The 22470-nt window shown below is 47.3% G+C and overlaps 2 protein-coding genes across 7 annotated transcripts in view; one reads left to right on the forward strand and one right to left on the reverse strand.

The window, feature by feature from the left end:
* Nucleotides 1-1224, forward strand: part of LOC141758985 (protein FAM13C-like) — a 13165-nt gene extending 11941 nt beyond the window's left edge. Inside the window, exon 12 of the mRNA XM_074620850.1 lies at nt 1-1224. This exon is cut by the window's left edge and continues 1194 nt beyond it. The gene's annotated coding sequence lies outside the window, so the exon portion shown is untranslated.
* On the reverse strand, nt 1212-21753 carry asah2 (N-acylsphingosine amidohydrolase 2). Of its 6 annotated transcripts, none has more exons than XM_074620849.1 (21): nt 21186-21753; nt 17967-18166; nt 15247-15390; nt 14892-15068; nt 14494-14621; nt 14339-14416; nt 14134-14254; nt 13497-13622; nt 13213-13299; nt 12451-12555; nt 12297-12378; nt 5850-5965; nt 5608-5702; nt 5284-5323; nt 5104-5202; nt 4912-5007; nt 3752-3898; nt 3560-3616; nt 3377-3465; nt 1906-2276; nt 1212-1432 (listed from the first exon to the last, which is right to left on the reverse strand). In XM_074620849.1, exons 2-20 carry the CDS (start codon nt 18150-18152, stop codon nt 2078-2080), a joined length of 2172 nt encoding a protein of 723 aa, XP_074476950.1. In that variant the 5' UTR covers nt 18153-18166; nt 21186-21753; the 3' UTR covers nt 1212-1432; nt 1906-2077. The 6 variants fall into 6 exon arrangements, with proteins under 6 accessions (XP_074476950.1, XP_074476948.1, XP_074476949.1 ...); XM_074620847.1 differs by having other exon boundaries at nt 1212-1409; nt 1896-2276; XM_074620848.1 differs by having other exon boundaries at nt 1212-1409; nt 1888-2276.
* Nucleotides 21754-22470: the final 717 nt, after the last annotated feature.

The following is a 22470-nucleotide window of genomic DNA, read 5'->3' on the forward strand; positions in this document are numbered from 1 at the left end:
GGCCGCTCATGTTTCTGTTTCTGACAATAAGACTTCTCACTACTTCCTCTCCAAACTGTAAAAACTGTAAATACTCCAGGAAGGTTTTCTTAAGTATAAGAAGAGATCAGTCTGCTGATGTGTCAGTGGAGACTTGTGTACCAGCATCCTACAGTGTGTATTCATTCACCTGCATCCTCAAGTCTGGATCATTTTGTACAGCTGCATTTCTTCCAGTCTGCGAGGACGAGGACGTTTCTGGAGGTAAAGCTGCAGAGGGAAGCAGAAACGCATATTTCCTTCATCTTGTTTGAGTTAACGGACCAAAACATTTTTTATACGGGACTAAATGTGTGTGTGTCGGACTGAAAGCACTTTAATCTGTCCCAGAGGACGAAGACGAGAGTTTATTTATGAATGTCCTCCTTTTCAAATGTGTAGAAACGAAGATGCAATGGAGAAATGATTGACCTGGAGAGATGGATTTATCTTTATTTATATCAAAGCACTTAATGTTGAAGAAGGGAATTTATTTTGTATATGCAATATGGTGAGCTCAGTGCTAGTGAACAAGCAGGTGAACCGTGTCCTCCAGCCTGAAGCTACGTCGCACCTACAGCGACACACGTACGTCATTTCAGAGGTTACGTCGCCGGCGCGTCGTCGGGGCGCCGCCGTCGACGGTGTGCGAGAGCGGTGATTGGCTGCTTGTGTTTTCCCCGACATGTTTGTGATGCTGGTGGATGTTGAAGACGACATGAAGGAAGTCAAAGACTCAGTAGTTGTTTCCTTCAGGACGATTTAGTCTATCGGGCAGAATATCCAGCAGATCGAGAAATAGTCACAAAACTTCATGTACTGATTCGTCTACATGGACATCGACCCTCCGCCCCGACGTCCTTCCTCAGAGGAAAAGAAAAGGCTGAACAAAAGACAGCCGGCGATAAAATCAAGGTGAACTCTAGTAGACGGGGTTGAGTGTGTTCACCTGAGACAGGTGTCTCGAGTGTTTAGTGTGTCCTGGACGTCGGTACAACAGGAAACAAACAGGTTAAATCTTCCGAAGGTGTTTCTGCCGTTGACCGTTGGACTTTGGGTGCTCGTCAGTGTTGATGTGACGACCTTATTCATGCTCGACTTCCTGCTGTGATGATTGAAAACCCTCCCTGTTGTTGTGCTGTTCTGGTTTTATCCACCAGTTTCTATACAGACCAGTTCAAAATAAATACATATTTTTGCTATCAACACAATCATGTCTTTTTATTCTGTTAGAATACAATTGGGAAAAAAATGCATCCATGTTTATACGGAGAAAGATTTCAGATCATATATCATCAATGAAAACATTACAAGTTCTGCATCGAAGATAAAGTAAAAGTACGCACGTATTATTAGCAAAATATACTACTAGTATTCTGGTATTATTATGGCTGAAGGACATGAGGTCATGTTTCTGTATATTATATATTACATCAACCTTCAATTAGTAACGTACACATGGTTGGTATTTTATAGGCTGATTCCAGTTTCTATAGACCCCCCCTCTGCTGGTAACCATGGTGACATATAGCTGACCCCCCCCTCTGTTGGTAACCATGGTGACATATAGCTGACCCCCCCCCCTCTGCTGGTAACCATGGTGACATATAGCTGACCCCGCCCCCTCTGTTAGTAACCATGGTGACATATAGCTGACCCCCCCCTCTGTTGGTAACCATGGTGACATATAGCTGACCCCCCCCCCTCTGTTAGTAACCATGGTGACATATAGCTGACCCCCCCCTCTGTTAGTAACCATGGTGACATATAGCTGACCCCCCCCTCTGTTAGTAACCATGGTGACGTGTTTAATGGCGGAGCGTTACGTGGAGGCAGAATAATTCTCTGAACACGCTGGCTAACGCTAACTAGCTAACGCTGGCTAACGCTAACTAGCTACTTTGGTTAGCCTCCAGCTAACGTTAGCCCACTGCTAACAGCGGGGCCTCATCATGGCGTCCACATTAAAAGGGTCTATAGACTGTACATTTAAATTTGATTTGTTTTCCTCCAGTTGATGAATTCTCCAGCAGCTCGGTCCTGGCAGGAAGCGGTGATGTCACTGATGGTAGAAGCTGGCGGTGACCCTGAAGACGTCGGACGTGCCTTCATACGGCGTGATGACGAGTTGCGGGAACTTCCACTGTTTGTAATGTCCAAAGTGTTTGATCCTGTAGGAGCCGCTGGGCGCCGACGGCGGGATGTGCCACTCGATGGTGGAGTTACTCTGCTGTTTGGAACCCTTCAGCCAGTGAAACCTGCAGAGAGAACACGTTTAACGTCCCCGGAGACGACGTTTAACGTCCCCGGAGAAGACGTTTAACGTCCCCGGAGACGACGTTTAACGTCCCCGGAGACGACGTTTAACGTCCCCTGAGACGACGTTTAACGTCCCCGGAGACGACGTCTAACGTCCCCTGAGACGACGTCTAACGTCCCCGGAGAAGACGTCTAATGTCCTCGGAGACGACGTCTAACGTCCCCGGAGACGACGTCTAACGTCCCCGGAGAAGACGTTTAACGTCCCCGGAGACGACGTTTAACGTCCCCGGAGAAGACGTTTAACGTCCCCGGAGACGACGTTTAACGTCCCCGGAGACGACGTTTAACGTCCCCTGAGACGACGTTTAACGTCCCCGGAGACGACGTCTAACGTCCCCTGAGACGACGTCTAACGTCCCCGGAGAAGACGTCTAATGTCCTCGGAGACGACGTCTAACGTCCCCGGAGACGACGTCTAACGTCCCCGGAGAAGACGTCTAATGTCCTCGGAGACGACGTCTAACGTCCCCAGAGACGACGTTTAACCGTTTTATACCTACATAGTTTTACCGAAGGAACATTTTCAATTCAGTACTTTTACTGTAACAGAGTATTTTTACTGTGTAGTATTAGTACTAGTGAAGGATCTGCATACTTCCTCCACCACTGGCCTTCACATAGAGTATGCACCTACTGCCATAAAGACGTAGACGTGGTCACCGTGACGTTACACGTTGGGTTGTGGACTACTGTTCTGAAGCCTCAAGTTTGGCATATCGGCCGTCGCCATCTTGGTTTCTTTGGAACCAGAAGTAATGGAGTGAGAAGGTGGAGGAGCGAGGCCCGGTAGGGCAAGGTACCACTAGCATAGTGAACGCTAAGTCACCAGCTAATGCTAGCAATAGCTAGCCAGCTTGGTTAACAAGGTGCATCCATAATTCACATTAACTGTGTTATTAATTGGGATGCTAATTTTGGCTAGCGAAAAACAGGCTTGTTTGTAATTTAGAGTGTTTTTTAGAACAACCCAACACTGAACAACGCCGTGGTAGGAACGCCGTTGTAGCCCCGCCCTAAAGCTAACACACTAACCTACCTGGTCTCCCATGATGCATCAGTGTGGACGACCTCCCAGGTGTCTGTTCTGTTGTCATGAATCTCCACAGTAACAAAAGTTTTGCCTCTCTGTGACGGACGACAAGACCAAGGAGGTTAGAGAGGATAGAAAGAAAGAGACAACAAACCCAGGGGGACAAGTTTAAGCAGTTTTTGGTCTTACGATGTCTCCAGAATTTCTGGGGTTTCCTGCTACGAACGTGACCGAGACAACATCCCCCTGAAAAACACATGAAAATACTTTTAGTTTATGTATGTTCACATGAAAACAGTAGAGTGTCGTCAGCATAACGGTGGTAGAAATCCAAACTGAAAGATGAAAAATGAGCCGAGTACTGGGCTCTGAATGTCGTACCGGTCGGTAGACGGGGTTAACCTGCTGCAGGACGTCTCCAAAGCTGCTGTTCTCTGGTTTCCTGTCGGCAGGCGGTGAAGGCAGCAGATTGAAGAGTTTCTCAAAGAAAGGAGGCTGAGGGCCGACCGGCAGCTCCGACACTCTGTCCTGAAAACACAAAAACTGTTAATGTTCCAGTAACAAAAGAGCTACGGGTGGGAAAAAAACCTATTCACTATGTATGGCAATATGATTTTGATATAATTTTTTAATGCCAGAATCGATATATTTGCTTCATCTGAGTCTATGTGGAGGTAGAAGGAAGTTACCGCTTTTATTGTGGTAGTCTGAGTAACGTGACGTCATATCCCTTCCGTATCCGTCAACCAAAACAAACCTCAGAGAGTCTAAAACGTTGGAGGGTCAGCGTGGATACGACCTGCACCCTCCCATGTTAAATCCAGCGTGTTAAACACTACACATCCAGTAAAGGATGGAAACACTTTGGGTTTCACACATTGACAGGAAAAGCAGAGCTAGACAGAGCAGAGCTAAAGCTGCATGCTAACTTCTAAAAAAGGACAAAATGTGTCAGAAAATAAGTCAAAACAAAGGCTGAAAAAAGTCAGAAAAAAAAGCCGAAATATGTCCCATAAAAGGCAGAAAAAATGCCAAAGTGTGTCCAAAAAATGGCCCCAAAAAAGACCGAAATATGTTCAAACAAAAGTCGGAAATATTTCCGAAAAAAGGCTGCAAAATGTAAAAAGAAAAGTGCAAAAAAGTTAGCAGGAAACGTTATGGTATGGCGGTAACGTGGCGGTGGAGCCGGCCGTCGCTCTCGTCTCCGTGGTCAAACGGGCCGACGCTACGACTGTAGAGCACCCAGATACTGACATTTGTGTTCTCTGCATTGAAACGGGCCCGATGGAGCTGACCATGGATGGATAAAGAGAACGGAGCTGACGGGAGAGCTAGAGACCACCTTGGAGAAGTTAGAGGAAGTAGACACGTGGGACTACGTGTCGGTCACATCGAATCTAGAAATGTGAGTATCATGTCTGTGTGTTCAGATCTGACGTTCTGAGGACGAGTGTGAATTCTTCTCAGCAACACATTAGTGAGAATACTGTTTTCCTATTTATCAGTGCTAATTCTTTAAGGTGTAATCCGGCCCGTCTCACCTGAGCGATGGCTCTGGCCAGGCCTCGGTACTTGAGCAGGTAGGCGCTGAGTGTGTGCGGACCGTAGATGGTGGAGGCTCCTTCGTACCGCTGCACCTGAAAAATCAGACTCAATTATTTACTCTTTGTTTCTTAGAAATCATGTTTGGGATCTAAATACTACAGTACCCATGATGCTCAGCTGCCGTGTACCTGGTACTCTTCATAGGTGGTGATGTAGTGAGTGTACACGTTACTCAGGCCGGCGATCACCACCTCCGAGTCCCTGAACGCCCCCTCCGCCTCCAGCTCCTAACACACACACACACACACACAGTATGATCACATGACCTCAGGGCAGGTGTGAAGTGGTTGCTGGCGTTCGTGTCTCACCTGCCTGACGGCTTCTCTTAACCTCCTCCCCGCCATGGTGCTGTTGGTGTGCAGAGCAAAGGGACAAGGTGAGGATGAGGTGATGTTGCCATGGTTACGACTTCATCAGTGTGATGAGAGAAATGAAGCTGATACCGAGTGTAATTAATATTAGTTATTACTGTTATTAAAACAGCCAGCTTTACTTTATGAGCAGCAGTAGTAGTAGTATCAGTAGTACAGTAAGCAGTACAATCAGCAGTACTGTCAGTAGTAGTATCAGTAGTACAGTAAGCAGTACAATCAGCAGTACTGTCAGTAGTAGTATCAGTAAAGTGTTGTTACGTCATCTCTCCAGGAACAGCTACGACAGCTACAGAACCGACGGTGACGATCTGAACATCGATGATCTGAGGATGCCACGGCAGAGGTAGGTTCATCTGCACGCACGCACGCACACACACACACACACACACACACACACACACACACACACATAAACAGCGGTGTGTTAACAGACTGTAGGACAGGATGGTTGTATCTGTGTTAACACTTGTCCTCGTCCTCGTCCCCGTCCTTGTACTCACCTCCCCGGTGCTGAACAGGATCGGTTTGGGATGATGACACTCCTGTGTCTGATTGGACGGTTTGCCCACGATAGCGTCTCTGATGCCGTCCCAGAACGGGTCGCCCTCCACGGCGCCTTCAGAGAGAGACACCGTCATAAACCCATCATAAACCGGTCATAGGTTCATATAGGGATCCAACCCAAGAACAGCAGAGTGACAGTAGACAGACAGTAGAATCACAGTAGAATGACAGTAGAATCACAGTAGAATGACAGTAGAATCACAGTAGAATGACAGTAGAATGACAGTAGAACGACAGTAGAACGACAGTAGAATCACAGCAGAGTGACAGTAGAATCACAGTAGAATGACAGTAGAATCACAGCAGAGTGACAGTAGAATCACAGTAGAATGACAGTAGAATCACAGCAGAGTGACAGTAGAATCACAGTAGAACGACAGTAGAATCACAGTAGAGTGACAGTAGAATCACAGTAGAACGACAGTAGAATCACAGTAGAGTGACAGTAGAATCACAGTAGAATGACAGTAGAACGACAGTAGAATGACAGTAGAACGACAATAGAATCACAGTAGAATGACAGTAGAGTGACAGCAGAGTGACAGTAGAATCACAGCAGAGTGACAGTAGAGTGACAGTAGAGTGACAGTAGAGTGACAGTAGAATCACAGCAGAGTGACAGTAGAATCACAGTAGAACGACAGTAGAATCACAGTAGAGTGACAGTAGAATCACAGTAGAATGACAGTAGAATCACAGCAGAGTGACAGTAGAATCACAGTAGAATGACAGTAGAATCACAGTAGAGTGACAGTAGAATCACAGAATGACAGTAGAATCACAGCAGAGTGACAGTAGAATCACAGTAGAATGACAGTAGAATCACAGCAGAGTGACAGTAGAATCACAGTAGAATGACAGTAGAATCACAGCAGAGTGACAGTAGAATCACAGTAGAATGACAGTAGAATCACAGCAGAGTGACAGTAGAATCACAGAATGACAGTAGAATCACAGTAGAACGACAGTAGAATCACAGCAGAGTGACAGTAGAATCACAGCAGAGTGACAGTAGAATCACAGCAGAGTGACAGTAGAATCACAGTAGAACGACAGTAGAATCACAGTAGAGTGACAGTAGAATCACAGTAGAATGACAGTAGAATCACAGCAGAGTGACAGTAGAATCACAGTAGAATGACAGTAGAATCACAGTAGAACGACAGTAGAATCACAGTAGAGTGACAGTAGAATCACAGTAGAACGACAGTAGAATCACAGTAGAGTGACAGTAGAATCACAGTAGAATGACAGTAGAACGACAGTAGAATCACAGTAGAATGACAGTAGAATCACAGCAGAGTGACAGTAGAATCACAGTAGAACGACAGTAGAATCACAGTAGAGTGACAGTAGAATCCCAGTAGAATGACAGTAGAACGACAGTAGAATGACAGTAGAATGACAGTAGAACGACAATAGAATCACAGTAGAATGACAGTAGAGTGACAGCAGAGTGACAGTAGAATCACAGCAGAGTGACAGTAGAGTGACAGTAGAGTGACAGTAGAGTGACAGTAGAGTGACAGTAGAATCACAGCAGAGTGACAGTAGAATCACAGTAGAATGACAGTAGAATCACAGCAGAGTGACAGTAGAATCACAGTAGAACGACAGTAGAATCACAGCAGAGTGACAGTAGAATCACAGTAGAATGACAGTAGAATCACAGTAGAACGACAGTAGAATCACAGTAGAGTGACAGTAGAATCACAGTAGAGTGACAGTAGAATCACAGTAGAGTGACAGTAGAGTGACAGTAGAATCACAGTAGAGTGACAGTAGAATCACAGTAGAGTGACAGTAGAATCACAGTAGAACGACAGTAGAATCACAGCAGAGTGACAGTAGAGTGACAGTAGAATCACAGCAGAGTGACAGTAGAATCACAGCAGAGTAACAGTAGAGTGACAGTAGAACGACAGTAGAATCACAGCAGAGTGACAGTAGAGTGACAGTAGAATCACAGCAGAGTGACAGTAGAATCACAGTAGAACGACAGTAGAATCACAGTAGAGTGACAGTAGAATCACAGTAGAGTGACAGTAGAATCACAGTAGAGTGACAGTAGAATCACAGTAGAGTGACAGTAGAGTGACAGTAGAATCACAGTAGAGTGACAGTAGAATCACAGTAGAGTGACAGTAGAATCACAGTAGAACGACAGTAGAATCACAGTAGAACGACAGTAGAATCACAGTAGAGTGACAGTAGAATCACAGTAGAGTGACAGTAGAATCACAGTAGAATCACAGTAGAGTGACAGTAGAATCACAGTAGAGTGACAGTAGAATCACAGTAGAGTGACAGTAGAATCACAGTAGAACGACAGTAGAATCACAGTAGAACGACAGTAGAATCACAGTAGAATCACAGTAGAATCACAGTAGAGTGACAGTAGAATCACAGTAGAGTGACAGTAGAATCACAGTAGAACGACAGTAGAATCACAGTAGAGTGACAGTAGAATCACAGTAGAGTGACAGTAGAATCACAGTAGAGTGACAGTAGAGTGACAGTAGAATCACAGTAGAGTGACAGTAGAATCACAGTAGAGTGACAGTAGAATCACAGTAGAACGACAGTAGAATCACAGCAGAGTGACAGTAGAGTGACAGTAGAATCACAGCAGAGTGACAGTAGAATCACAGCAGAGTGACAGTAGAGTGACAGTAGAACGACAGTAGAATCACAGCAGAGTGACAGTAGAGTGACAGTAGAATCACAGCAGAGTGACAGTAGAATCACAGTAGAACGACAGTAGAATCACAGTAGAGTGACAGTAGAATCACAGTAGAGTGACAGTAGAATCACAGTAGAGTGACAGTAGAATCACAGTAGAGTGACAGTAGAGTGACAGTAGAATCACAGTAGAGTGACAGTAGAATCACAGTAGAGTGACAGTAGAATCACAGTAGAACGACAGTAGAATCACAGTAGAGTGACAGTAGAATCACAGTAGAGTGACAGTAGAATCACAGTAGAATCACAGTAGAGTGACAGTAGAATCACAGTAGAGTGACAGTAGAATCACAGTAGAGTGACAGTAGAATCACAGTAGAACGACAGTAGAATCACAGTAGAACGACAGTAGAATCACAGTAGAACGACAGTAGAATCACAGTAGAATCACAGTAGAATCACAGTAGAATCACACTAGAGTGACAGTAGAATCACAGTAGAGTGACAGTAGAATCACAGTAGAACGACAGTAGAATCACAGTAGAACGACAGTAGAATCACAGTAGAGTGACAGTAGAATCACAGTAGAGTGACAGTAGAATCACAGTAGAACGACAGTAGAATCACAGCAGAGTGACAGTAGAGTGACAGTAGAATCACAGCAGAGTGACAGTAGAATCACAGCAGAGTGACAGTAGAGTGACAGTAGAATCACAGCAGAGTGACAGTAGAGTGACAGTAGAATCACAGTAGAGTGACAGTAGAATCACAGTAGAGTGACAGTAGAGTGACAGTAGAATCACAGTAGAGTGACAGTAGAATCACAGTAGAGTGACAGTAGAATCACAGTAGAACGACAGTAGAATCACAGTAGAGTGACAGCAGAGTGACAGTAGAGTGACAGTAGAATCACAGCAGAGTGACAGTAGAGTGACAGTAGAATCACAGTAGAATCACAGTAGAATCACAGTAGAGTGACAGTAGAATCACAGTAGAGTGACAGCAGAGTGACAGTAGAGTGACAGTAGAATCACAGCAGAGTGACAGTAGAGTGACAGTAGAGTGACAGTAGAGTGACAGTAGAATCACAGCAGAGTGACAGTAGAATCACAGTAGAACGACAGTAGAATCACAGTAGAGTGACAGTAGAATCACAGTAGAATGACAGTAGAATCACAGCAGAGTGACAGTAGAATCACAGTAGAATGACAGTAGAATCACAGCAGAGTGACAGTAGAATCACAGTAGAATCACAGTAGAATCACAGCAGAGTGACAGTAGAATCACAGTAGAATGACAGTAGAATCACAGCAGAGTGACAGTAGAATCACAGAATGACAGTAGAATCACAGTAGAACGACAGTAGAATCACAGCAGAGTGACAGTAGAATCACAGCAGAGTGACAGTAGAATCACAGCAGAGTGACAGTAGAATCACAGTAGAACGACAGTAGAATCACAGTAGAGTGACAGTAGAATCACAGTAGAATGACAGTAGAATCACAGCAGAGTGACAGTAGAATCACAGTAGAATGACAGTAGAATCACAGTAGAACGACAGTAGAATCACAGTAGAGTGACAGTAGAATCACAGTAGAACGACAGTAGAATCACAGTAGAGTGACAGTAGAATCACAGTAGAATGACAGTAGAACGACAGTAGAATCACAGTAGAATGACAGTAGAATCACAGTAGAACGACAGTAGAATCACAGTAGAACGACAGTAGAATCACAGTAGAGTGACAGTAGAATCACAGTAGAACGACAGTAGAATCACAGTAGAGTGACAGTAGAATCACAGTAGAGTGACAGTAGAATCACAGTAGAACGACAGTAGAATCACAGTAGAGTGACAGTAGAATCACAGTAGAGTGACAGTAGAATCACAGTAGAATCACAGTAGAGTGACAGTAGAATCACAGTAGAGTGACAGTAGAATCACAGTAGAGTGACAGTAGAATCACAGTAGAACGACAGTAGAATCACAGTAGAACGACAGTAGAATCACAGTAGAACGACAGTAGAATCACAGTAGAATCACAGTAGAATCACAGTAGAATCACACTAGAGTGACAGTAGAATCACAGTAGAGTGACAGTAGAATCACAGTAGAGTGACAGTAGAATCACAGTAGAGTGACAGTAGAATCACAGTAGAACGACAGTAGAATCACAGCAGAGTGACAGTAGAGTGACAGTAGAATCACAGCAGAGTGACAGTAGAATCACAGCAGAGTGACAGTAGAATCACAGCAGAGTGACAGTAGAGTGACAGTAGAATCACAGTAGAGTGACAGTAGAATCACAGTAGAGTGACAGTAGAGTGACAGTAGAATCACAGTAGAGTGACAGTAGAATCACAGTAGAGTGACAGTAGAATCACAGTAGAACGACAGTAGAATCACAGTAGAGTGACAGCAGAGTGACAGTAGAGTGACAGTAGAATCACAGCAGAGTGACAGTAGAGTGACAGTAGAATCACAGTAGAATCACAGTAGAATCACAGTAGAGTGACAGTAGAATCACAGTAGAGTGACAGCAGAGTGACAGTAGAGTGACAGTAGAATCACAGCAGAGTGACAGTAGAGTGACAGTAGAGTGACAGTAGAGTGACAGTAGAATCACAGCAGAGTGACAGTAGAATCACAGTAGAACGACAGTAGAATCACAGTAGAGTGACAGTAGAATCACAGTAGAATGACAGTAGAATCACAGCAGAGTGACAGTAGAATCACAGTAGAATGACAGTAGAATCACAGCAGAGTGACAGTAGAATCACAGTAGAATCACAGTAGAATCACAGCAGAGTGACAGTAGAATCACAGTAGAATGACAGTAGAATCACAGCAGAGTGACAGTAGAATCACAGAATGACAGTAGAATCACAGTAGAACGACAGTAGAATCACAGCAGAGTGACAGTAGAATCACAGCAGAGTGACAGTAGAATCACAGCAGAGTGACAGTAGAATCACAGTAGAACGACAGTAGAATCACAGTAGAGTGACAGTAGAATCACAGTAGAATGACAGTAGAATCACAGCAGAGTGACAGTAGAATCACAGTAGAATGACAGTAGAATCACAGTAGAACGACAGTAGAATCACAGTAGAGTGACAGTAGAATCACAGTAGAACGACAGTAGAATCACAGTAGAGTGACAGTAGAATCACAGTAGAATGACAGTAGAACGACAGTAGAATCACAGTAGAATGACAGTAGAATCACAGTAGAACGACAGTAGAATCACAGTAGAACGACAGTAGAATCACAGTAGAGTGACAGTAGAATCACAGTAGAGTGACAGTAGAATCACAGTAGAATCACAGTAGAGTGACAGTAGAATCACAGTAGAGTGACAGTAGAATCACAGTAGAGTGACAGCAGAGTGACAGTAGAGTGACAGTAGAATCACAGCAGAGTGACAGTAGAGTGACAGTAGAATCACAGTAGAATCACAGTAGAGTGACAGTAGAATCACAGTAGAGTGACAGCAGAGTGACAGTAGAGTGACAGTAGAATCACAGCAGAGTGACAGTAGAGTGACAGTAGAATCACAGCAGAGTGACAGTAGAGTGACAGTAGAATCACAGTAGAATCACAGTAGAGTGACAGTAGAGTGACAGTAGAATCACAGTAGAATCACAGTAGAGTGACAGTAGAATCACAGCAGAGTGACAGTAGAGTGACAGTAGAATCACCCTGAGTGAAGTTGAGTTCTCCTCCTCCGTCTGTTGTTCCTGCTGCGAAGCTGTGGCCCAACGCTGGTTTACATGTTCTGACCTGAAACACACACATGTTTGAGCTACACCGCTAGCGTGGCTAACACCATGACGTGTTTCCGTTGCTGCTCACCGTGTGTGTGTCGTTGATGTGAACGGTGACGTCCGTCATGTTGACCCACTGATGGGCGGCGTTGAGGAAGCCCGTCACCTCGTGCTCTGCGTTAGTGTACAGCTCCTGTAGGGGGCAGCAGACACACATTCACACCTCTAGTCTGCTCATTAAACAAGAACCAGCTCACAACCTTAAAACAGAATGTGTACCTCGTGGGGACCGGGGTCTAGGTCCCCGTAAGGAGTGTGAGTCCCCACAAAGCGCTCTGGGAAAAGAGTAGCTATGTAGCTAGGTAGCTAGGTAGGTAGGTAACTAGGTAGGTAGGTAGGTCGGTAACTAGGTAGGTAGGTAGGTAGGTAGGTAGGTAACTAGGTAGGTAGGTAACTAGGTAGGTAGGTAGGTAGGTAGGTAGGTAGGTAGGTAACTAGGTAGGTAGGTAACTAGGTAGGTAGGTAACTAGGTAGGTAGGTAGGTCGGTAGGTAGGTAGGTAGGTAGGTAGGTAGGTAGGTAACTAGGTAGGTAGGTCGGTAGGTCGGTAACTAGGTAGGTAGGTCGGTAGGTAGGTAACTAGGTAGGTAGGTAGGTAGGTAGGTAGGTAGGTAACTAGGTAGGTAGGTAACTAGGTAGGTAGGTAACTAGGTAGGTAGGTAGGTCGGTAGGTAGGTAGGTAGGTAGGTAGGTAGGTAACTAGGTAGGTAGGTCGGTAGGTCGGTAACTAGGTAGGTAGGTCGGTAGGTAGGTAACTAGGTAGGTAGGTAACTAGGTAGGTAGGTCGGTACCTTGGCCTTCCGGTAGATGTTGTGTCCGATGATTCTCGTGCTGTCGAACATGTCGTCTCCAGGTCCAAACGCCTTACACATCTTAGTCTGACAGACACACTTCCTGTTAACGATGTGTGTGTATGTGCATGTGTGTGTGTGTGTGTGTGTGTGTGTGTGTGTGCGTGCGTGCCTGCGTGCGTGCGCATGTGTGTATGTGCATGTGTGTGCGTGCATGTGCCTGTGCCTGTGTGTGCGTGTGCCTGTGCCTGTGTGTGTGTGTGTGTGTGTGTGTGTGTGTTTACCCCTCCTACAGGACAGGAGCTGTTCAGGTAGTCACAGCTCAGCCCGGTGTTCATACAGCGAGGTCCTCTGGTGTTCGGACTGACGTCACCGAGGTTACTGGAGGAGAAACCAGCTACGAAGCCTCCCTGAGAGCACGCACACACACACACAAACAAACATAACACACACACACACACACACACACACACACACACACATAACACACATAACACACACACACACACGCACACATAACACACATAACACACACACACACACACACACACACACACACACAAACAAACATAACACACATAACACACACACACACACGCACACATAACACACATAACACACACACACACACACATAACACACATAACACACACACACACACACACACACACAAACAAACATAACACACATAACACACACACACACACGCACACATAACACACACACACACACACACACACACACCAGTTAACGGTGTTTCATGCTTTCAGCTGGTAGAAAGTCTTCTTCACTAACAGATGTTGTTTTGTTTTCAGATATCTTTCTATATCTTTCTATATGTTGTGTCCGATAGAGACGCGGTGAAGTCTATGGTCGTCGGTGTGACCGCCTCACGGCGTCAGCAGGGTGCTACCTGCTCACCTGTCCAGGTAGCTGTCCGGGGTTCTTGTCCTGCTCCAGCAGGTAGGAGGCGTAGCCCATGTTGTCGCTGCTCACCATGCGGTTGGTGTTGTTCATGCTGACGGCGTGGACAGCGAACCAGCTGTCAGGAGGGACGCAGTCGTATCTCATTTAATCACTGTCATATTATTATTATTATTATTCTGAGAGGACGGTGTGTCTTCACCTGAGCATACCGATCCCGTTTCCATCCAGATCAGTGAACTTCAGCACCAACACCTGTTTATCTGTGTTCCACTTATACCTGCACGGATCAATAACAACAATACATCAATAACAGATCTGTGTATTCTATATAGACAGTATATTGTCTCTGTGTACCTGTGTCTCTCGTCCTCAGGGTTGTTCAGGTACGAATGAGGACTTCTGTTCAGGCTGCTGTCGTCCAGCTCTCCTCTGCTCCGGTAAATCCTGCCTGGCCTCATGGTACCATGGGCTATGTCTATACTCTGGAAACAAGGTTTAAATTATTAACACATGGTACATCAGGATATGTCTATCGAGTGGAATCAAAGTTTTGCATTCAAAAATAGAGCTGAATGCTATGAAGGGCTTTGTCTATAATCTGGAAACAGAGGTTTGCATTGATAAACACGATGTCATGTGACATTAAGTTCATTAGAGGTTATCTCTGGGCTCAGTTTATCAGAGGCTCTAAATGAGGACGGAGGGAATGGAAACGTGTGTTTACAGCGTGAATAAACGGGTCAATAAATCACCTTGACGATGCCGTTGACCAGCGGCTGGATGGACTCCTTCATGTAACCTTTACTGCTGATCATAAACAGAGTGTACTGGAAATACCCGGCCAGTCCGGAGTGAGTGTGAGTCCCACTCAGAACCACGTTATCCTGACGGTACACGTCACCGTACTTCACCTGCAGCGCCTGCAGAACCTGCACAACACGGGAGGGATTCAAATCTGATGCTTTATGCAAACGTATGTATATATCTATTATTGGAAATCAATGAACAACAGAAACCCTCACAGGTACTGCATTTAGCATAAAACAAACTGCATGTGATTATCATAAAGTGGGCGTGTCTGTGGAGGGGAGACTCGTTGGTACCGACCTCCAGTCGAAGCCTCTGTGATATCATCCCCACGTCGGCGGTGACCAACACGACTCTCCGTATCCCGTCGTCGATGATAAAGGCTCGGCTGTACAGGCGAGTGTGTATGCCTGCAGCCGTCTGCTGAGGGGTCGCATAACCCATCTAATCACACACACACACACACACACACACACACACACACACCATCATTTGATCATCTCAAGTTAAATGAAAACATGAATCCACTTTTCATTTAACTTGTGAATCATTTTTGTTGTTGTTTATCAGTTAATGTTTGTTCTTCCATTTTCTTCCTCCTCTCCGGGCCGAGTGGAGTCGGTCCAGACGTCCCTCTCCTCAGCAACGTTTTCCAGCTCGTCCCGAGGCGTTCCCAGACCGGACATACACCGATCAGCCGTAACATTCAGACCACTGACAGGTGAAGTGAATAACATGGATTATCTGGTTACCATGGCACCTGGCAGTGGGGGGGGGGGGGATATATTAGACAGCAAGGGGACATTTTGAACTTTGTGTTGGAAGCAGAAGAAATGGGCCAGCGTAATGAGGGCCAGCGTGAGGAGGGCCAGCGTAAGGAGGGCCAGCGTAATGAGGGCCAGCGTGAGGAGGGCCAGCGTGAGGAGGGCCAGCGTAATGAGGGCCAGCGTGAGGAGGGCCAGCGTAAGGAGGGCCAGCGTAATGAGGGCCAGCGTGAGGAGGGCCAGTGTGAGGAGGGCCAGCGTAAGGAGGGCCAGCGTGAGGAGGGCCAGCGTAAGGATGTGAGCGACTTTGACGAGGGCCGAATAGTGCTGGTTAGACGACCGGGTCAGAGCATCTCCACAACTACAGCTCTTGTGGGATGTTCCCGGTCTGTAGTGGTCAGGAGAACCGGTGAACCGGCGACAGGGTCAGACCCGAGGCTCATTGATGCCCGTGGGGAGTGAAGGCTGGCCCGTGTTGTCTGATCCAATAGAAGAGCTACTGGAGCTCAAACTGCTGAAAGAGTTAATGCTGGTTCTGATAGAAAGGTGTCAGAACACACAGTGAGGAGCAGTTTGTTGGTACGGGGACCGGTCAGGGTGACCGCGCTGAACCGTGTCCACCGCCTACAATGAGCATCAGAACTGGACCACGGAGCGATGGAAGAAGGTGGCCCGGTCTGATGGATCACGTTTTCTTTTACATCATGCGGATGGCAACGAGTTGGAGGTGTTGACTCAGCCTCCAAATTCTCCAGATCTCGATCCAATGGAGCATCTGTGGGATCTGCTGGACAAACCAGTCCGATCCACAGAGGCCCCACCTCGCAACTTATACAGGACTTAAAGGATCTGCTACTGACGGCTCGGTGCCAGATACCACAGCAGACCTTCAGAGGTCTAGTGGAGTCCATGCCTCCACGGGTCAGACCTTCAGAGGTCTAGTGGAGTCCAGGCCTCCACGGGTCAGGAGGGGGACCTGCTCAATACGAGGCAGGTGGTCATCATGTTATGGCTGATCGGTGTTTAATCTCTCCAGAGTGTTCTGGGTCTACCCCGGGGCCTCTTACCAGTTGGACCTGCCCAGAAAACCTCCAGAGGGAGGCGTCCAGGAGGCATCGACTGTCGTCTTTGTGATGTGTTCGAGTGCAACTTGTCGGCCAAGACAAAGGCGACGTGAGGCGCTGCAGCAGTCGGCCTTCATTGCCGCTAGTTCTCTGATGTCGTGTTGGAGTGTCTGGACCTTAAGGACTGAACGTCTCGTAGCAGCTGGGACCCCATACCAACCTAACGCCAACAAGTATGGACCAGGGCTTTGAGCCTGTTAGCATCACCAGGCTAGGTGTTGCTAAAAACATACATTCTTGGGCAGATTGTTTGTTTCGTCCTGCGGTTCATTCAGAAATGTCCCATCCAGGTTGACCTGAAGGTTTACGGTCCTCTGACTGCAGTGACAGTTGGCTATCTCCGGTTTCAGCAGAGAAACCATAAAGATTATCAGTCCGAACACGCCCTGTCGGACAGGAACTGTCCGGCCTCCGCTGCAGACTTTGGAGTTTGATTGGCTGGAGATGAAATGTGTTTGTGTTGTCTTCCTGAAGTCTTCAGTAAGCTGCTGTTCAAAGGTCAGAGACTCCAGTGAATCAATATGCAGAGAACTGATAGAGACACTAGATCTAAAGAAATGTCCATGAATATATGAATATGGGCTGAGGGGGAGAGAGGCCGGGTTCATATTCATAAATATAGATCACAATGCTAACTTTGTTCCTGAAGAGGTTGGAAATGTATATTGATAAGCATATGACCAACCACAGCCGTATAATGATGAGTCTGTTAGGAGTCCAAGAGACCAGCAATCGTCAAGGATTCACAGAAATAACAGACATCCATGAGAAGTTCAGTCTGAGAACCAGCTGGACAGCTGTCTCAATGAGGGCCTGACGTTAGCTAGCGATGGCTAACGATAGCTAACGAATCGTTATCGTCTCTACGTGGACGGCTGCGAGTCGCTGTGAGTCGTTATCGTCTCTACGTGGACGGCTGTGAGTCGTTATTGTCTCTACGTGGACGGCTGTGAGTCGTTATCGTCTCTACGTGGACGGCTGTGAGTCGTTATCGTCTCTACGTGGACGGCTGTGAGTCGTTATCGTCTCTACGTGGACGGCTGTGAGTCGCTGCGAGTCGTTATCAGTAGTTGTATAATAGCAGGAGGCCTTGAAGGCAGCATCAGTGTCCGGTGTGTGTCCTGGTACTGACCAGAGGGATTTCTGCTGGTGGCCCGGTGCAGTCGGCCCGGCCCACTCCGATCAGATAGGGTTTGTGCTTCCAGGTAACCATCAGTGAGATCAGCGTCACACTGACAGCCGTTATGACGATGAACAGGACCGCCAGCGTCGCCGTCAGAGCAGAAACACCACAACACAGCGGCTTCCTGCACGCCATCCTGTCCGTCAGCACTGGAGGGAAAACACTGAGTGACTTTCTCATCCTGTCACCTACGTCCTGTCACCTACGTCCTGTCACCAACGTCCTGTCATCAACGTCCTGTCACCTACGTCCTGTCACCTACGTCCTGTCACCTACGTCACCTACGTCCTGTCACCTACGTCCTGTCACCTGCGTCCTGTCACCAACGTCCTGTCACCTACGTCCTGTCACCTACGTCCTGTTACCTACGTCCTGTCACCTACGTCCTGTCACCAACGTCCTGTCATCAACGTCCTGTCACCTACGTCCTGTCACCTACGTCCTGTCACCTACGTCCTGTCACCTGCGTCCTGTCACCAACATCCTGTCACCTACGTCCTGTCACCAACGTCCTGTCACCTACGTCCTGTCACCTACGTCCTGTCACCTGCGTCCTGTCACCACCGTCCTGTCACCTACGTCCTGTCACCTACGTCCTGTCACCTACGTCCTGTCACCTGCGTCCTGTCACCACCGTCCTGTCATCAACATCCTGTCACCTACGTCCTGTCACCTACGTCCTGTCATCAACGTCCTGTCACCTACGTCCTGTCACCTGCGTCCTGTCACCAACGTCCTGTCACCAACGTCCTGTCACCAACGTCCTGTCATCAACATCCTGTCACCTACGTCCTGTCACCTGCGTCCTGTCACCTGCGTCCTGTCACCAACGTCCTGTCATCAACATCCTGTCACCTACGTCCTGTCACCTACGTCCTGTCACCAACATCCTGTCACCTACATCCTGTCACCTGCGTCCTGTCACCAACGTCCTGTCATCAACATCCTGTCACCTACGTCCTGTCACCTACGTCCTGTCACCAACGTCCTGTCACCTACATCCTGTCACCTGCGTCCTGTCACCAACGTCCTGTCATCAACATCCTGTCACCAACGTCCTGTCACCTACGTCCTGTCACCTGCGTCCTGTCACCAACGTCCTGTCATCAACATCCTGTCACCAACGTCCTGTCACCTGCGTCCTGTCACCAACGTCCTGTCATCAACATCCTGTCACCTACGTCCTGTCACCTACGTCCTGTCACCAACGTCCTGTCACCTACATCCTGTCACCTGCGTCCTGTCACCAACGTCCTGTCATCAACATCCTGTCACCTACGTCCTGTCACCTACGTCCTGTCACCAACGTCCTGTCACCTACATCCTGTCACCTGCGTCCTGTCACCAACGTCCTGTCATCAACATCCTGTCACCAACGTCCTGTCACCTACGTCCTGTCACCTGCGTCCTGTCACCAACGTCCTGTCATCAACATCCTGTCACCTACGTCCTGTCACCTACGTCCTGTCACCAACGTCCTGTCACCTACATCCTGTCACCTGCGTCCTGTCACCAACGTCCTGTCACCTACATCCTGTCACCTGCGTCCTGTCACCAACGTCCTGTCACCTGCGTCCTGTCACCAACGTCCTGTCACCTACATCCTGTCACCTGCGTCCTGTCACCAACGTCCTGTCATCAACATCCTGTCACCTACGTCCTGTCACCTACGTCCTGTCACCAACGTCCTGTCACCTACATCCTGTCACCTGCGTCCTGTCACCAACGTCCTGTCATCAACATCCTGTCACCAACGTCCTGTCACCTGCGTCCTGTCACCAACGTCCTGTCATCAACATCCTGTCACCTACGTCCTGTCACCTACGTCCTGTCACCAACGTCCTGTCACCAACGTCCTGTCACCTACGTCCTGTCACCTACATCCTGTCACCTACGTCCTGTCATCAACATCCTGTCACCTACGTCCTGTCACCTACGTCCTGTCACCAACGTCCTGTCACCAACGTCCTGTCACCTACGTCCTGTCACCTACATCCTGTCACCAACGTCCTGTCACCTACGTCCTGTCACCTGCGTCCTGTCACCAACGTCCTGTCATCAACATCCTGTCACCTACGTCCTGTCACCTACGTCCTGTCACCAACGTCCTGTCACCAACGTCCTGTCACCTACGTCCTGTCACCTACGTCCTGTCACCTACGTCTTATCACCTACATCCTGACACCTACGTCCTGTCGTCCTCACCTACGTCCTGTCACCTACGTCCTGTCACCTACGTCCTGTCACCTACATCCTGTCACCTACTTCCTGTCACCTACGTCATGTCACCTACGTCCTGTCACCTACGTCCTGTCACCTACATCCTGTCACCTACTTCCTGTCACCTACGTCATGTCACCTACGTCCTGTCACCTACGTCCTGTCACCTACATCCTGTCACCTACTTCCTGTCACCTACTTCCTGTCACCTACGTCCTGTCACCTACATCCTGTCACCTACGTCCTGTCACCTATGTCCTATCACCTACTTCCTGTCACCTACGTCATGTCACCTACGTCCTGTCACCTACGTCCTGTCGTCGTTTCCTACGTCCTGTCACCTACGTCCTGTCACCTACATCCTGTCACCTCCGTCCTGTCACCTACGTCCTGTCACCTACTTCCTGTCACCTACGTCATGTCACCTACATCCTGTCACCTACGTCCTGTCACCTACGTCCTGTCACCTACTTCCTGTCACCTACGTCATGTCACCTACGTCCTGTCACCTACGTCCTGTCACCTACGTCCTGTCACCTACGTCCTGTCGTCGTTTCCTACATCCAGTCGTCAACAAAACAAAACAAGGAAGTGTTCCCAGTTGTGTGAGGTGTGAAGGATGTTGTTGATGTCTATAAATGACGGCGAACAGGAAGCAGGTGACTTCAGTGTGGTGACGATGAGGAGACTGTGACCTTCCTCACATTAATACAACAAACATCGGTTAGACATGAGACGGGACGGCAGCGTTAAACCATAAATCACTGCATGATGGAAATCAACTTCCTACAGCTCTAAAAGCTGATCTGAGGTCTGTTTCCACTGAGCCACAGCTGGATCCTGGACTCCAGCTGGATCCTGGACTCCAGGGACCCACTGAGGGAACAGAACTCAGATCAGACGTAAACGGAACCAGAATCTGGATGAAATCAACACGGCTGAACTCACCTTCAGTGTGAAGCAGCAGAGACGGAGGAGTGTGTGTGTGGACTGAGTCTGATCTGAGGTCTGCTGTTATCTAACTGATAAACAGGTATTGTCCTCTTTCACTCCAAAGGTCTCTCACCTGAGCCTCATTCACATTATAGATTATAGATTACAGATCGGTGACAACAGATAACACTGATTTCATCTGTAATAAATTCATTCAGACTGTTATCAGACTGAGTGACGCCGTTCATTCGATACGTTGGAAACAGACGTTCATCAATCCGTCTCGGCTCAACGTCCACCGTCTTCGTTCCAGAGCTTTTGACAGCGATCGTGTCTCCAAACGATCAACGACCTGGTTCACCGATTTATTAATATTAATAATATAAAGAAGAGAGAGAGACATCAGGGTCTTCATCAGAGTCTTCATCAGAGTCTTCATCAGAGTCTTCATCAGAGTCTTCATCAGAGTCTTCATCAGAAGTCTGACGATGAAGGTGAGTTTATAACTTCGTCTATGTGACGGTTTGGATGGTAACAGGTTCAGTGTGAGGATTTAAAACATGAAAGAGTTTCTCTTATTTCTGTTCAGAGATCCAGTCGCAGGTCTAGATCGTCCTCTATAGTCTAGAGCAGGTCTAGATCGTCCTCTATAGTTTAGAGCAGGTCTAGATCGTCCTCTATAGTTTAGAGCAGGTCTAGATCGTCCTCTATAGTTTAGATCAGGTCTAGATCGTCCTCTATAGTTTAGATCAGGTCTAGATCATCCTCTATAGTTTAGATCAGGTCTAGATCGTCCTCTATAGTCTAGATCAGGTCTAGATCATCCTCTATAGTTTAGAGCAGGTCTAGATCGTCCTCTATAGTCTAGATCAGGTCTAGATCATCCTCTATAGTTTAGATCAGGTCTAGATCATCCTCTATAGTCTAGAGCAGGTCTACATCGTCCTCTATAGTCTAGAGCAGGTCTAGATCGTCCTCTATAGTTTAGATCAGGTCTAGATCATCCTCTATAGTTTAGAGCAGGTCTACATCGTCCTCTATAGTCTAGAGCAGGTCTAGATCGTCCTCTATAGTTTAGATCAGGTCTAGATCATCCTCTATAGTCTAGAGCAGGTCTACATCGTCCTCTATAGTCTAGAGCAGGTCTAGAATGATTGATTAACAAAGAGAACACTACCCAGGTTCAGGTTAGTTGTATCATAATGTTGTGTTTCTGTAGGAGACTCCCTGACTTATCACAGTGGACAGAAGTTCTCCACCTTCGACCAAGACCAGGACACCTCTGATGCGAACTGTGCCA

This window comes from Sebastes fasciatus, chromosome 20, assembly GCF_043250625.1.
Source record: "Sebastes fasciatus isolate fSebFas1 chromosome 20, fSebFas1.pri, whole genome shotgun sequence".
Taxonomy (NCBI): Eukaryota; Metazoa; Chordata; class Actinopteri; order Perciformes; family Sebastidae; genus Sebastes; species Sebastes fasciatus.